We start from the raw sequence: 13,833 nt of genomic DNA, 5'->3' as shown, positions 1-13,833 counted from the left end.
AATCAATTTTTCGCTGAACCGTTTGGCGAGTCCAATTGCCCAGGATTCTTCCCACGCGAGCTCTCCCTAGAGTCTTTCTCCTGCGAGGACTCACCGTGCATCGACCCCTTCCCCATCTCCGTCTCCATCTCCACATACAGCATCTCGTCATGTCGACGCTCAAGCGCAAGGCCGCAGCGGCGGCTGGCCGAGGCGACACCAAGAAGGCCAAGGCCGATGGTAACATTGCTTCATTCTTCGGAGCTGCCCCTAAGCCCGCTGGTAGCGTTGCGGCTGCGCCGGCCGTCAAGTTCGACAAGGCCAAGTGGTTGGGAACCCTTACTGCAGAGCAAAAGGAGCTTCTCCAGCTCGAGATTAGTACCCTCGACGACAGCTGGCTTGCCCACCTCAAGGATGACATCACCACCAAGGAGTTCCTGGAGCTGAAGCGCTTCTTGAACCGCGAGACAGCTGCTGGCCGGAAATGGTTCCCGCCCAAGGAGGACGTCTACTCATGGTATGGACCTACGATGCTTGCCTTTGATGCCCCTTTCTGACCTCGGACAATCAGGTCCCGTCACACCAAGTTCAACAACGTCAAGGTTGTCATCGTCGGCCAAGACCCCTATCACAACAACAACCAGGCCCATGGACTAGCCTTCTCCGTGCGACCTCCCACTCCCGCACCCCCTCTCTCAAGAACATGTACATTGCTCTCAAGAAGGACTATCCGTCTTTCGAGCCACCTCCCAACAAGGGAGGACTCCTTACACCCTGGGCGGACCGTGGTGTGCTCATGCTGAATACCTGCCTCACTGTCCGTGCTCATGAGGCCAATTCGCATGCCAACCGAGGCTGGGAACGCTTCACCCAAAAGGTCATTGATCTAGTTGTTCAGAAGAGGACGAGGGGTGTGGTGTTCATGGCCTGGGGAACCCCGGCCGGCAAGCGAGTGCAGAAGGTCGACCGAGTGAAACATCTCGTACTGCAGAGCGTGCATCCCAGCCCTCTCAGCGCTTCTCGGGGATTCTTTGACTGTGGGCACTTCAAGAAGGCCAACGAGTGGCTCGTATCGCGATACGGACCTGATGGCGAGATTGACTGGGCATTGGCACCAGGTGCCACGACCAAGGCCAAGGTCGAGGAGCCCGAAGCTGTCGAAGAGGAAGAGGGTGTGAAGGAGACCAAGAAGACAGAGACCAAGTCAGCAGCGAAGAAGGACGAAGATGATAAGGAGAACGACGCCGAGTTTGCTGCAGACGAGGAGGCGCTGGAGGAAGCCCTCGCGCTTGCCGAGGAGGAAGAAAAGCGCAAGAAGGAAGAGTAGAGTATGGGTTTGGAGTTTATCAGAGCCAGCGTATTTATTTTCTTACGAAGGCGTTGTATTAGCACTTGGGATCAGGGTTAAGGTATCTTAGTATCTAGGGATGTACGGATAGGATGTAGGATTTGGCATGTAGGAATATCGGTCCCCAGATGATCGGGTCGCTGGGCCAGGGATCATGGAAGGATCACATTCGGGAATCTATGTGCATGGATATACGTAGTTGTAGTATAAGTTTATGGATGAACGATTCCCTAGCGTATCGGTTCGAGCTGTTGAAAGACGTCATCCTCTGGTCATTCGAACCAAGCATTGTGCTGTAAACAACATTCGGAGATCAGCGGACGGTGAGAACGGATCGAGGGATGAGGAGAGCGGGCCGGCCAGACCCAGCAGCCGTCATGCCCGAGGTCAGGGACTTGATCAGTTCAGGGTCACGGTTGAGAGAAGGGTCCGTGTTGAAGCAATTCCAACCGGCTCAACTCCACTCTTCAGCGCGCGATGCTAGTCTCTCGCCTAGACCTCTTCTCGAAGGAGAAGCCGAAGATCCAGTCTGAGCAAAATGAAATGGCATGATCCCTTCAGCTTCGCCGGGGGCTGGACGACCGAGCGCACGAATGGAGATTTCAAGATGAGTCGAGGTGGAAAAGGTCTGAGATTGAAGCACCCTCCCTCATCCCTCGAACGCCTCCCTTGAGGTCTTCCCCGTATAGCATCACAAAAAAAGAGGTAGCATCAGATCTCCCATGTCAAAAAAAGATTCCATGAGAATGCGGGGCATGAAGGGACGCGCCAGTCATGATCAAGGCTGAGCGTCAACAACGTGGACGAACGGGAACCAACGCCTGAACCATGAGCATCTTGTTTCAGCCCTGGCATACCAACCCAGGCGCGGAATACGGATGAGCAGAAGAGGGATGCACGTAGGTACCTACCGCAAGTAAGTGCCCGTCCCCGCTTGCATGAAGCATAACGACTGTGGAGTTTGGTTTGCGGTTCAACTCTCGACTAGACCGGGGTCATGGATCGAGGTCTGGGCGTCGAGAAGCGGCCGAGTTGGGATGAAGGCTGATGGCGACGACGGCACAGACTCATGCCTTGGACGGGTTGTCAAGGATGTTTCGTCCTCATCAGCAAGATCGAGGCTTGCTTGCTTGCTTGCTGCCAGGTTTCCGGGCTCTGTATGACCTGCATCTTTGGTTGCCGACGGTGTGAGATGGGACACTACGTGTTAGTGGCCACGTCCTGATCTCACTCTCGTACATTTGGGATAGCCAGTCGTCGTCTGGCACAGCCCGTCTGCCAGCTCAGCAGCGTCGATCCGAGAGAAGATCCTGGGCGAACAGGCGGCCACCCACGACGCCCACGAATGCCGGCTTGGGTGGGATGAGGATGCGCTGGCCATGCCAACTCACAACTCGGGGCGCCCCACGGATGACCGAGCCACCGGTACGGCCATTGGACAAAGGCATCCCGAAAGAAGCCTGGGAGAAGGAATAGATGGGCTATATTTGGGCTTTTTTTTGCGGGCAGAAACTGGATGTCCCGCCGTTGAGAGGTTCCTGGCAGGAGATGGGGTATCCCAGGCAGAGAGGCTGATGAAGATGCTCGCGAACCGGAACGATTTGAATCGGCCGAGTCGAGAGTGGATTACCATCAAGGATTCCTTGAATGGAGATTTTTTTTTTTCGTCTCCTCCAGAGGCGCTACTCATGACGTGGAGAAGAACGAGCGAGGCTTGGATTCATCGACGGGCTGAAAGCCCTATCTTAACAGAGGCGCTGATATTGGCAAGGGACAGTCCGCCGCCAATTAGGCCACCAGAGGGCGCCAGACGGGACGCAACGGCGTCGTTTCTCCCGCCCGTGTGAGCGGCTCAGGAAGTTTGAGAGGGCGAGGAGGGCGCCTCATCGGGTGACTGACGAACTCTTGGAGAGGGCAGAAAGAGGCAATGCGAAACGATGGCGTCGAGCCACCCGAAATGATGGTCTAGAGATTGGATCAGTCGCGAAAGAAAAGACGTGAGAGGCTCAGCGCGTCGTCTCGCTTGTCGCTCAGCTCGCGCAAGCTAGAGCTACAGCACCAATTAATTTGGCTACGGCGACGGCGTCCAACCAAGGCGCCAAGGTGACAGGCTTGTCAAGACCGATGCCGGGCCATGGATGAGATTGGGGAGCGTGACCCCTGGTCCATCATCCCAAGTTTCTGTTCTGAGGTTGTTGACGTCGTCTCTGTAGGCTGTCCTCCTATTTTCTCCTCTTCCCTCAGCCATCGCCATCATTGTCTGATAGAGCCAGGGCATGAGGACCGGCATGATCAAAGACATGAAGCCCCTCGCTCTCCCCCATGGACGTCCAATTAATTAATTACCTGGCCGCCCGCCCGCCCAACGTAATTAAAATTTCAGGGCATCCAGGAACGTGGCGGTCCACTCCTCTGATGAAGCCTTGACCTCTGGCAGCGGCCCAACCTATCCAATCGCGTTGGTAAACTCTGGTCCAACGGTTACGGTTACCTCTTGTCTTGGCCTCTCACATTGCGAGTAGCACACTGCCCAACTCTTGGGTCCTTTTTTGCTGCCGCCCATGGCACTTCTTCACCTTGTCCCCTGGAATGGAATGCCCCGAATCTGCTTCCCGAGCCCCTCCACCCTGACCTGTTAGCCTGTTCCTAGAGTCCCTTGGCTTGCGGGCTCGTGGGGTGAGCTGGACTCGGGCGCGGCTTGTCAACCATCCGGAAGGCGTTGTGTTGGTTGACGAAACCTGTACCTGTGCCTGTGCCTGTGTACGTTGGTGATTCTCAGCCTCACGGTTACAGTGGCCCAGCGCCAATATCCGATCAGACGCGAGTATGGATTTGTGATATCATACAGCGCATGATGCCAGCTGCCCTCTAATATCATGCTGCAGCTCAATCATGAATAGTAGAGCAGAATTGAATCTATACAATACACCACAATTACCTCTAGGTTATTCAATCACAAACACAACACACTCATCACTCGCAAGCACACGCCCCTCCCTCCATCCCAAAGGGCCCCTACCCACCCTTGTCAACTTCTTCATGCTCTCTGTCCTGTCATCCCAGCGCAAGAGCCCGAATCCCAATCTTAGTGCTGTTCTCTTCTGTACGTACTCATCCATCCATGATAAACCTGGTCGCGCATCCCCGTCGTCGCCCCTGAAGCGCGCTCCAGCCCAGCCCAGCACAAGGTGCGCTGCACCTACCTCCCCGTCGTCCACAATCCCGTCCCGTCCCCAATCCCATTGTCACCCTCTCTCTCTCTTCTCGTCTCATCTTGCTTCTGGTTGGACTCACTTTTTTTTTTCTCTTCCTCTCTTTCGATTCACTTTCCATTCTTCCCATAATCCTTCTCTATCCCCGGCCTCGTGCCCCTCCTTTTTTTTTCTCCTTCACCCCCGTCGAGCACGTCGTTTCGTTTCGATACCCAGCAGCAGCCAATCTCACTGGCCTTGTATCAACCTCCAACATCCGTCAGAGGGGAAAAGGGTCCCCTAATTTTATTTGTACGCCCATATGCCGCTCACGCCCGCGTAGAAACCGTCACTGAGCCCACCTTCCCTGACTTACACGTCTCTCTTGCGCGCAGGCTCCTCCTACCTTCTCATTCAGCTTCACCATTTCATATCACGATCATCGCCAGTGCAGCAGAAGCTACTGTTAAATCGACCCAACTGCCGACAGACCCTGGCCATATTTCGCAACCAGGGCCTTGCTTTTCCCGCTCTCAACCGGGAAATTATCACCGAATAGCTCCTACCTACAGTACCTGGCATCGGTACACCCCAGAGCATCACCGCCCCTTTATTCACGTCCCGGCTTGACGTCGCTTTTGCATCCTACCTATTCTCTTGTCGCATGGAATCTCCTCGCCACCGCGCCTGACTATCTTCTCTCGCAACTGCTGTTAAGCCGTTGCCCGTCATGGCTGGCCTCTTAGCTCGCCTCAAGGGAAAGGACTCCAAGTCCAAGAAGAAAGCCGCCAACGATCTTGCCTCGTCGCTTCCGCCCAAACCACAATGGACCGATGCCTACGCGCGCACCTCTGTCGAGCCCGAGGAGGTCCACGAGCTGATCCGATGTTGTACTCAAGAGCTCAAGGCGCGAGGTATGTTGCTTTTGTCACATGGGATACGCATCCTGCAACTCCTCGTTCCCATCATGCCCCTCCATGTACACGACATGCTAATCGCTATGCTGTACTCCAGCTCTCGACCACCCCTTTCTCCTGCTTCCATTCCGACCGACCTCCGATCCTAGCGCCGTGCGCTCCTTTATCCGTCACTTTTTCGAGTCTCATGCGAATCTACGTGGTGAACAATTGCTCCAGGAGTTGCGCATGACGGAACCAATGGTACGTGGGTTACGGCAGCGAGAATTGCGCAAACTAACATCCCCAGGTGGTTTCTGGTGTCGCAAAGTGGTGCTGGAGTCGAATTCAGGGGGGCATTGTTGGCTGGGATGCGTATGAGCTGTTCAAAGTGGGAGAAATTGGTATGTGCTTTCGCATGGCATGACGTTAACGACATCTTCAAACGGCAGACCTGACCCTTGTCTAGACTCAAACCTGGCCCGAGACTCTTTCAAGACATTCATCCCGATTAGCGTCGAGAATGGCGCCCGTCAGCGCATCATCTTTGACTTCTTCGACCTCATGGCAGCAATTGCTGCCCACGGAAAGTCCAATGGTCTTGGTGGCCGAAAGCTGTCGCGGATGGCTGCATGGTGGGCCTTTGAGCACAAGGATACAACCAAGGGCTTCGAGGGAGGATATGAGGGGTGGCTTCGGTAAGTTACCTTGAACGACTGCTGTTTATCGTGATTGCTTACTTGAAACCAGTGCTGCCGATGCGACGAGCCACATGTTCTTCGCTTTCCTCCGATCTCTCTCGCCTGAACAGAACGTCACTGGCATCACCATGCTCCCGATGTCTCTCCAGAAACTGCTCCAGGAAACCGAATATCCTCCCCAGCGACCAGCCCTTATGAGCTCGACTACCAACAAGGTTGTCATGATCGTCGACACCGTGTCTCCGACTCCTTTTGCCCTTTTGCGGAGGGCCAACCACTTCCAGTACCGCGACGAGGACCGCGCATTGCAGGAGTTTTCCGAGTACGATGACCCCATCAAAGCTTTGACAGATGAGTGCCGTCGAGTGTTGAAGGCTATTGCTGGCGCCAACCAGTCACAAGTATCAAGCTCAAAGCACTCGACTAGTCTGCGTGATGCATCTTGGTCGCGATTTGAGGATATCGGATTCTCTAGTCCTCTCGAGGAGGAAGATGATGACGACGAAAGTGCCTTGGCCCAGAAACAACCACCACCTGGCCTTCGCAGGACGCCTGCGTCTGGAAACGGCCTCGGAAGACCGACAACTCCCTCATGGGCCGACTTCTTGTCCTCCGGATTTGTGGACGAAAACCAGGCCGCTCGATCCAACCTGCTTCTCCCCCTGACAAAGTCCTGCCGCCTCTTGAAACAGTGAGACAACGAAGCTCGCAGTCACACCGACCAAGACTTGAGCACGACCGGTCCCTTGAACCTGGTGAACTTGCTAGCATCACCACCTTTTCCTTGGACGATGCATTCTGGTGGGTTTGGATGACCAGTCTCGCCCCTGAGGAGACTGCCGAGCGAAAGTCTGCATTCGGACGATGCGCAATTGTCGAGACGAAGATCACCGGTGGCCGCTGGCTGGTGATGGAGGAGATGGTGGCTGGCGCGGCGCCAGAGCCTCAGGAGGGCGCCTATATCGCAGAGAAGAAGGGCTTCTTCAGCTGGACTCGACGTGGAAAGGGTCTTAGTCGACGGAAGTCAGCTGGAAAGCAAGCTCTCGAAAACAACGTTGGCCAAAATAGCGCCAGCAAGGCCAGCATTGGCCCCGACACTCATGCTAGGATCCAAGCTAAGGCTGCACAGCTTCGAGCAGCTGAACTTCAGGAGAAGAAGCTGGCTGCCCAGCAGCAGTATCAGCGCCGTGGCCGAACTGATGCAGAGCTCATGGCTGAGAAGACTAACAGTGTTCTCACCTTGCAGCCCACCATCATCGGTGAGGCTTCATCAGCACTGAAGTGGGTTTCCAAGTACGACAAGGGAACGATCAAGGACGTGTATATGGCCAACAGCAACGCAGGTCGCGGCTTGGCTGTATCACCTATTCCCTCCGAGGGAGTTAACGGAGATGCCGAGACCAATGGTGGCTCGCATGCTCAAGAGCAGCCTCCTCAGGTGCCCGTTAAGGACGTGCCAACGCCTGTTGCCTCTCCGACATTCGCGCCAGCCCCCAAGGAAACGGTAAGGAAGCCTCTTCCTGTGCCCGACAAGCCCGCCGAAGTTGAGCCTGCGCCTGTACCAACTCCGGAGCCAGTTCAGGAGCAGGTCCAGGAGCCTATCACACAACTCCCGGATCCAGAACCAGCCGCTGTTCCCGCCCCTCCTCCCAAGAACGAGTTGCCTCAAGACTTTTCTCGTGAGAACATGGTGTCCCCTACGCCATCAAGCCCCGAGAGCAAGAAGAAGAAGCTGCAGAAGGAGAACAAGGAGAACCGCGGTTTCCGTAAGCTGTTCCGCATGAACCGAAGCTCCAAGCTTCCAGAAAATGCCGGCGCCAACGTGAATGCGCTCCTTCAACGGGATCAGCCCACTCCTGAGCCACAAGCTCAACCAACTCCGGCTCGTGTTGAGACTCCAGAGCCCGCGGTTGTCCAAGCCCCCATTCCCCAGCCCGCTCCTGTACAGGGCGATGACTCTGAGCTGCCGACTCCCACACCCGCCGACTTTGTCACGCCTATGGAAGAGCCTGTGAAGCGTGTCGACACACCCCAGAAGAACCACGAGGTCGTTGAGCCAACTATGGAGGAGGCTCAGCTCCCTCCTAGCACCAACAACTCGACCCCTGTGGAGGTGCAGAATGCTCGGTTCAACCAGGGCCCCCTCGCAGACCAGCCTGCCTTTGCCCCTAACAGTGACGACGAGGATGACGCGACGCCTCCGCCCATCGCTCGAGAGCCCCGTCACTCTCCCCAGCTCGGTTCGGCGGCGCAACCTGAGGAGAAGCTGAGCAACACCGCCGGCCCTGGAGTTCAAGATCGATGGGCTCAGATCCGCAAGAACGCTGCTGATAGAGCCGCTCGTCAACCCGACGAGGCACCCCGTCCTGCCCACAGGACCACTGATGGCGACGATGATACAAGTGGAGAAGAGAGTAAGTCGAGACATGTTAGTATGGCTAAAGTTGACAAGACTAACGGGATCTTAGCTATTGAATCCCGCGTTGCCCGAATCAAGGCTCGCGTCGCCGAATTGACCGGCAACATGGAGGGCACCGCCGGCCCTCAGGCGACTCCGGTCCGCCGCTGAACAACACCATGTCGCAACGATACACCAACTGTTTGACCCTTTGTGCTAGGACTTGGTAAAGCACACTTTCCTACCATGGACATTCCGAGACCGTCCGCCACCATCTGAACCGAGCTTTCATTGCTACGTGGCACATCTACGAGACACATTTCGCACGCCCTGCACACGCCTAATACCAGCCGTCGCTAATCTGTTTTTATGTTTCTTGGGTCTCCCTTGTTTCCTTGTTCTCCTTTGACACATGATACCACTAGAAGATGGAAGAAGAAAAAAAGCCATGCGAATCTTGACAGCTACAGGAGAGGGGAGAGGAAGAAGACTAGGAAATGGACCAGGCTCTGTTAAGCTGCCTGGAGTCCTGTATTTATTCATATATCTATTCACCCTGAGCAATCTCTAAGAAACTCTACTTCTTTGTGTTCACTTTGTCTATCCTTAGCGTTATTGTCTGTCTTGAAAAGCGTGGTTGGAACGTTAATCGTCAAGTAACGTCCGTCCAAGGTCTTAGCTTATCCTCCCCTAAGGTTAATTCATAAGATATCATAAAATAATCAATGAGAGATCTAAAATATTGATTCATTATGCCATTATTCTTATAATATTTAGATAGTTTTAATCAAGGCAACTATTCTTTGCAGCCCGCATGCCATGCTTTCTTCTCAATGACGTTGGAGAAACCTATCATCAGCGCCCCTAGCTTCACTTATTGTGGCTTCACTTGGAATGTGTAGCTTTCCGCTTCGAGCCTTGAGGCGTTTAGATGGTATCCCTAAACGATTAAACTCCAGCCTAACCCCTGACAAATGCTTCTGATCTCATCTCAGCCAGGCACGGCAGCTTGCGCACGATGACGTTGGATCGACAGAGCCCCAGTAGGAATTAATCGAGGACCAACAGCCCGTATAAGACACGTAAAGGGGAACTCGATCGAGACTTATCTTAAACCCCAAACCTCGGCCACATCTGGATATCCTAGCCAACGTTTCCAGAACTGATTCTTGTTCCTCCGTCTCGTCCACCGCTGACATATCTTGATACATCGCACGTGACGAGGGACAGGCACCTCCCTCCAACCCCTCCAACCCCGTCCAACCAATACAGCAGAAGGCCAAGAACATCACAGTATCATCTTCCATATCTCCCATCGCCCGACAATTCAGCTCGAGGCCCCTGCGTTTCAGGGGACAGTCGACGCCGCTAGGCAGAGAGTGAGGGATCACACACCCTGCACACCCACGGACCAATAGCGACAGCTTGGAGGGAATGTCACCACTCGATCTCGCAACGTAACTCTTGTTTGTTGCGAAGCTAGCTGTCTTGTTCGATATCAAGCTAGAAGACCCTCCCACTGACATCGTAACTTTACTTCAACACCATCTCCACCGTTCCCGGGGAACGAGCCGATATCACGATGGCCCCAACATGCTCGGATCCACGACAGATCGTCATCAGCCTCAACCCCGCACGACGCCAAGCTCTCTGGAAGCTCGTCAATGAAATCACTGATTTTATGAGCTCTCAGCTCGACGTTGCTGATGATGAGCTGGGCCCTGTTCTGTCTACCCCTCGTGATGAGAGTGGACCTTCAACACCCAGGGACGAAGATCCCGAGGCGCGCGTCCAGCAGCCAAACAGATCAGCCCAATCCCTTCGCATCCAGAGGGCCGCACTGAAGCACCTGGCAGAATGGAAACGGGAGTTTATGCCTAAACTTGAAGAGATTATCCGTGTCAAGGATGATCAGAAAATCCAGGAAGAGAGACGCAAGCACCAGCAGGCACTGGAGCAAAAGAAGCTCGACACACCTGAAGAAGGCGAGAATCTCATCAGTTTCGGAGAGACCAAGATCGACAAGTTGGAGGATGTCACCTCGCTCCAGGCTCTGTACCACCCCATCCCGACGAGACTGACAACTATCCCATCGGAGGATAGAAAGGAAGCTCTTTCATGCATCTTGCTTCTCATTCTGTCTACGGGCAAGTATTCGGCTCACACACGAGCTCTGGCACTCTACCTTGCCTCCTCACTAGAGCTCTCACAGTCTTTTATCATCAACGAAGAGATTGAAATCGCCAAGGCCCTTCTCGAGTCCTCTAAGAATGGGGATAAGCAGAAAGAGGTCATGTCTGCCGAGGCTGAAGCAGCCAAGCGCCGACAGGATAACAAGTTCAACAGATTCTGGAAGGTTGGTCTCGCTTCCGTGGCTGGCGCGGCAGTTATTGGTGTAACTGGAGGCCTGGCTGCCCCCTTGGTTGCCGGCGCTGTCGGTAGTATCATGGGTGGCGTAGGCTTGGGAGGTGTTGCCAGTTTCCTCGGAATCTTTTGGATGAACGGCGCTCTTGTTGGCGCTCTATTTGGCGCATACGGAGCCAAGATGACGGTACGTCCCCAGTCAGTTCCACTGGAAGATACTAAGACCATGAACTAGGGCGAGATGATGGACAAGTACGCCAAGGAAGTCGAAGATTTCCGGTTCATCCCTCTCAAGGAAGAATGGGGAGAGGTATTCAATGCCGAAAACCCGCAAGCCGAGCAAGAACGCCGCCTCCGTGTCACCATTGGAATTAACGGCTGGCTTCACTCCGAGCAAGATGTCACCAAGCCATGGCGCATCATGAGTGACGATAGCGAGGTCTTTGCCCTCCGATATGAGATGAAGACTCTTATTGCCCTCGGACATGCACTGCGTACCCTGGTCGAGTCGTTTGCCTGGAAGAAGCTCAAGCTTGAGATCTTGAAGCGAACTGTCCTCGCAACTCTTCTTGCCGCCCTTTGGCCTATCCAGTTGCTCGCTGCCGCCTCCAACGTTGACAACCCCTTTAACCACGCATACAACCGGTCTCGCAAGGCTGGCCAGCTTCTAGCGGATGCCCTCATCAACAAGGTTCAAGGCGAGCGGCCTGTAACACTGGTAGGCTACTCCCTTGGTGCCACGGCTATCCATGCTTGCTTGCAGTCCCTTGCCGAGCGCCACGCCTTTGGACTCGTCGACACTGTTGTCCTGATTGGAGCACCCGCACCTTCGGCACCCGGTCACTGGCGTACGCTTCGCACTGTCGTCTCTGGAAAGATCTTCAACGTGTTCTCTGAGAACGATCTTATCCTCGGTTTTGTCTACCGAGCTCACAGTCTCTCTATGGGAGTTGCCGGCTTGCAAGCGATCCCAGATGTCGAAGGAATTGAGAATCTTGACTTGAGCGAGTCCGTCAGCGGTCATCTGCGCTATCCGGACCTTACTGGTGAGATTCTTCGCAAGTGTGGATTCGTGGGCGTCAAGGCGGCAGCAGAGATCGAGAAGGATGACCTCATCAAGATGAAGGAACACCAGGCCGAGGGTGACTTGCTCAACTTTGATGGAGCGCCGGCATATGAGGAACGGAAGAGTGCTCAGTCACCTCGTCAGGAAGAGATTGCGAGTGATCTCCGTGGGCTTAACATCTCCCCGCCCGGCCTTGTGTCTCCCTCACAGCCTCCAGTCCAGGACAAGCAGTTCAAGGACTCTGAGCCTCAAAACCCTCCTCTTCCTCAGCGTCCAACCAACTATGACGACGAGGAGCCCGCGCCGAAGCTCCCTCGACGTCCTACGGCCAACGAAGAAAAGCCAAAGCAGGAGGCAGCACCCAGTCTGCCTCGTCGCCCAACCGAGACTAAGAGGGAGGCTAATCCTCCCCTGCCAAGACGCCCGACAGAGCCTACAGACGAAGATCTATCATCATGGGCATGGAAGCAAGACCGACCCTGGACACCAGAGTCAAACAAGAGCGACGACGAAGAGTTCGGGGGCATCGTCATGGTTAACTACGATACAGATGGGAGTTCGAAATAAGCAGTCAGATGATGATAAACTGAGAGAGTTAGACCAACTAGATGGACAAATACGAATAGGGGTAGGGCATCGAGGAATCTTTGAGTTTCAGTGTAGGAAGCATAAAGTCACCCCTTTTCAACATCTTCCATATCCCACTGAAATCGTGAGTCCGTGAATCACTCACTCACACACCACGGCGATATAAAAAACCGTTCCCGCAACTTCTTCCTCTCAACAACTTCTTCCCCTCCACATCCATCTCCACTTCCAAGGAAGAGGGGAAGGCCAGCAGGAACAAACAAACGCCGAGGCTCTGAATCACTGACAGCTGTGAGGCTGTGAATCACCGACCCCCGCAAACCACCAATATATAAACTCGCTCCTGAACCTCTTCTTCATCTCAACAACTTCTTCTCCTTCACAACCTCTTCCTCCTGAAGAGCTCCGCCAGGTATTGCATTCTGACCATCCCATCCCACACGTTTCCGCACCATAACTCGCGATTCTAACTTACTCTAGGCAGCACCTGTCATCTCTCTCTGGAGTCATTTGATTTGAGGTTATCCCCACGTCCTTACCGACTGTCACATCACCCAATACTATCGACCTCCTTGTCCTACCGCCTTTCTTACCAAATCACGACACCTCATTCGACCTATCACCATGGTCGGATCAAAGGAAGCAGGGTCGGCGGACCCAGCTGTGAAGTCTGTGGAATCAGCGAACGACGCCCAGAAAGCCAAGAGCAGCGACCCCGAAGATGTCCAGGAGACCCGTGACTTCGTGGAGATGCTTAAGGAGTTCGAGGGGCGAGGGGCAAAGCGCGACGCGAATGAAGCAACAAAACGGCCTGCTAACCCAACCCCAGCCACGGCTCCTCCTCCAGCAAAGCGTGCCAATACAAACGATAGATTTGAATTCAAGATTTCAGGGCTGTCTGCAGCCGTCAGCAAAGAAGTCTGCAAGCAATTGCCCGACCAATTGCCCGACCACTTGCCCGGAATCTTGAACGAGGCCATAGGCGATGGGATTGACAAGCAATTGCCCGACAAATTGCCTGGAATCTTGACCGAGGTCGTGCGCAATGAATTGCGCAACACATTGCCTGGCATCCTGGACGAAAGGCTTCTGCAGTTTGAGCAGAATCTTGAGGAGAAGCTTTAGAAGAAGTTTGAGCAGAGATTCAACGAAATTTCCCAAGTAGGTTAAGGCCTTCACGAGCCGAGCCATCGGGAAGAAGATGGAGGGTAGACGCCTTGTTTTTGGTAGGAGGGATGGCAAACGCTCAGGTTAACAGGACAGTGGGCGTCATGGTTGCGAAGGACAATGAACTAAGGATTA

The 13,833-nt window shown here is 54.3% G+C and overlaps 4 protein-coding genes across 4 annotated transcripts; all 4 read left to right on the top strand.

Moving 5' to 3' along the window:
• Positions 1-149: 149 nt before the first annotated feature.
• On the top strand, positions 150-1,306 carry MRS44_001429 (uncharacterized protein; the record flags this gene model as incomplete). Its single annotated transcript, XM_065623699.1, has 3 exons — positions 150-496; positions 551-644; positions 701-1,306. 3 exons carry the CDS (start codon positions 150-152, stop codon positions 1,304-1,306), a joined length of 1,047 nt encoding a protein of 348 aa, XP_065480131.1.
• Positions 1,307-5,248: 3,942 nt separating this feature from the next.
• On the top strand, positions 5,249-8,684 carry MRS44_001428 (uncharacterized protein; the record flags this gene model as incomplete). The annotated part of the gene is made up of 7 exons (XM_065623698.1): positions 5,249-5,432; positions 5,533-5,678; positions 5,725-5,818; positions 5,884-6,112; positions 6,165-6,806; positions 6,884-8,529; positions 8,584-8,684. 7 exons carry the CDS (start codon positions 5,249-5,251, stop codon positions 8,682-8,684), a joined length of 3,042 nt encoding a protein of 1,013 aa, XP_065480130.1.
• Positions 8,685-10,095: 1,411 nt separating this feature from the next.
• On the top strand, positions 10,096-12,510 carry MRS44_001427 (uncharacterized protein; the record flags this gene model as incomplete). The annotated part of the gene is made up of 2 exons (XM_046273428.1): positions 10,096-11,064; positions 11,113-12,510. 2 exons carry the CDS (start codon positions 10,096-10,098, stop codon positions 12,508-12,510), a joined length of 2,367 nt encoding a protein of 788 aa, XP_046138308.1.
• Positions 12,511-13,155: 645 nt separating this feature from the next.
• Positions 13,156-13,656, top strand: MRS44_001426 (uncharacterized protein; the record flags this gene model as incomplete). The annotated part of the gene is made up of 1 exon (XM_065623697.1): positions 13,156-13,656. One exon carries the CDS (start codon positions 13,156-13,158, stop codon positions 13,654-13,656), a length of 501 nt encoding a protein of 166 aa, XP_065480129.1.
• Between the last annotated feature and the right edge of the window lie 177 nt (positions 13,657-13,833).

This window comes from Fusarium solani, assembly GCF_023522795.1.
Source record: "Fusarium solani strain SB1 chromosome Unknown bctg00000000, whole genome shotgun sequence".
Taxonomy (NCBI): Eukaryota; Fungi; Ascomycota; class Sordariomycetes; order Hypocreales; family Nectriaceae; genus Fusarium; species Fusarium solani.
This window is presented reverse-complemented; position numbering and strand designations above follow the sequence as displayed.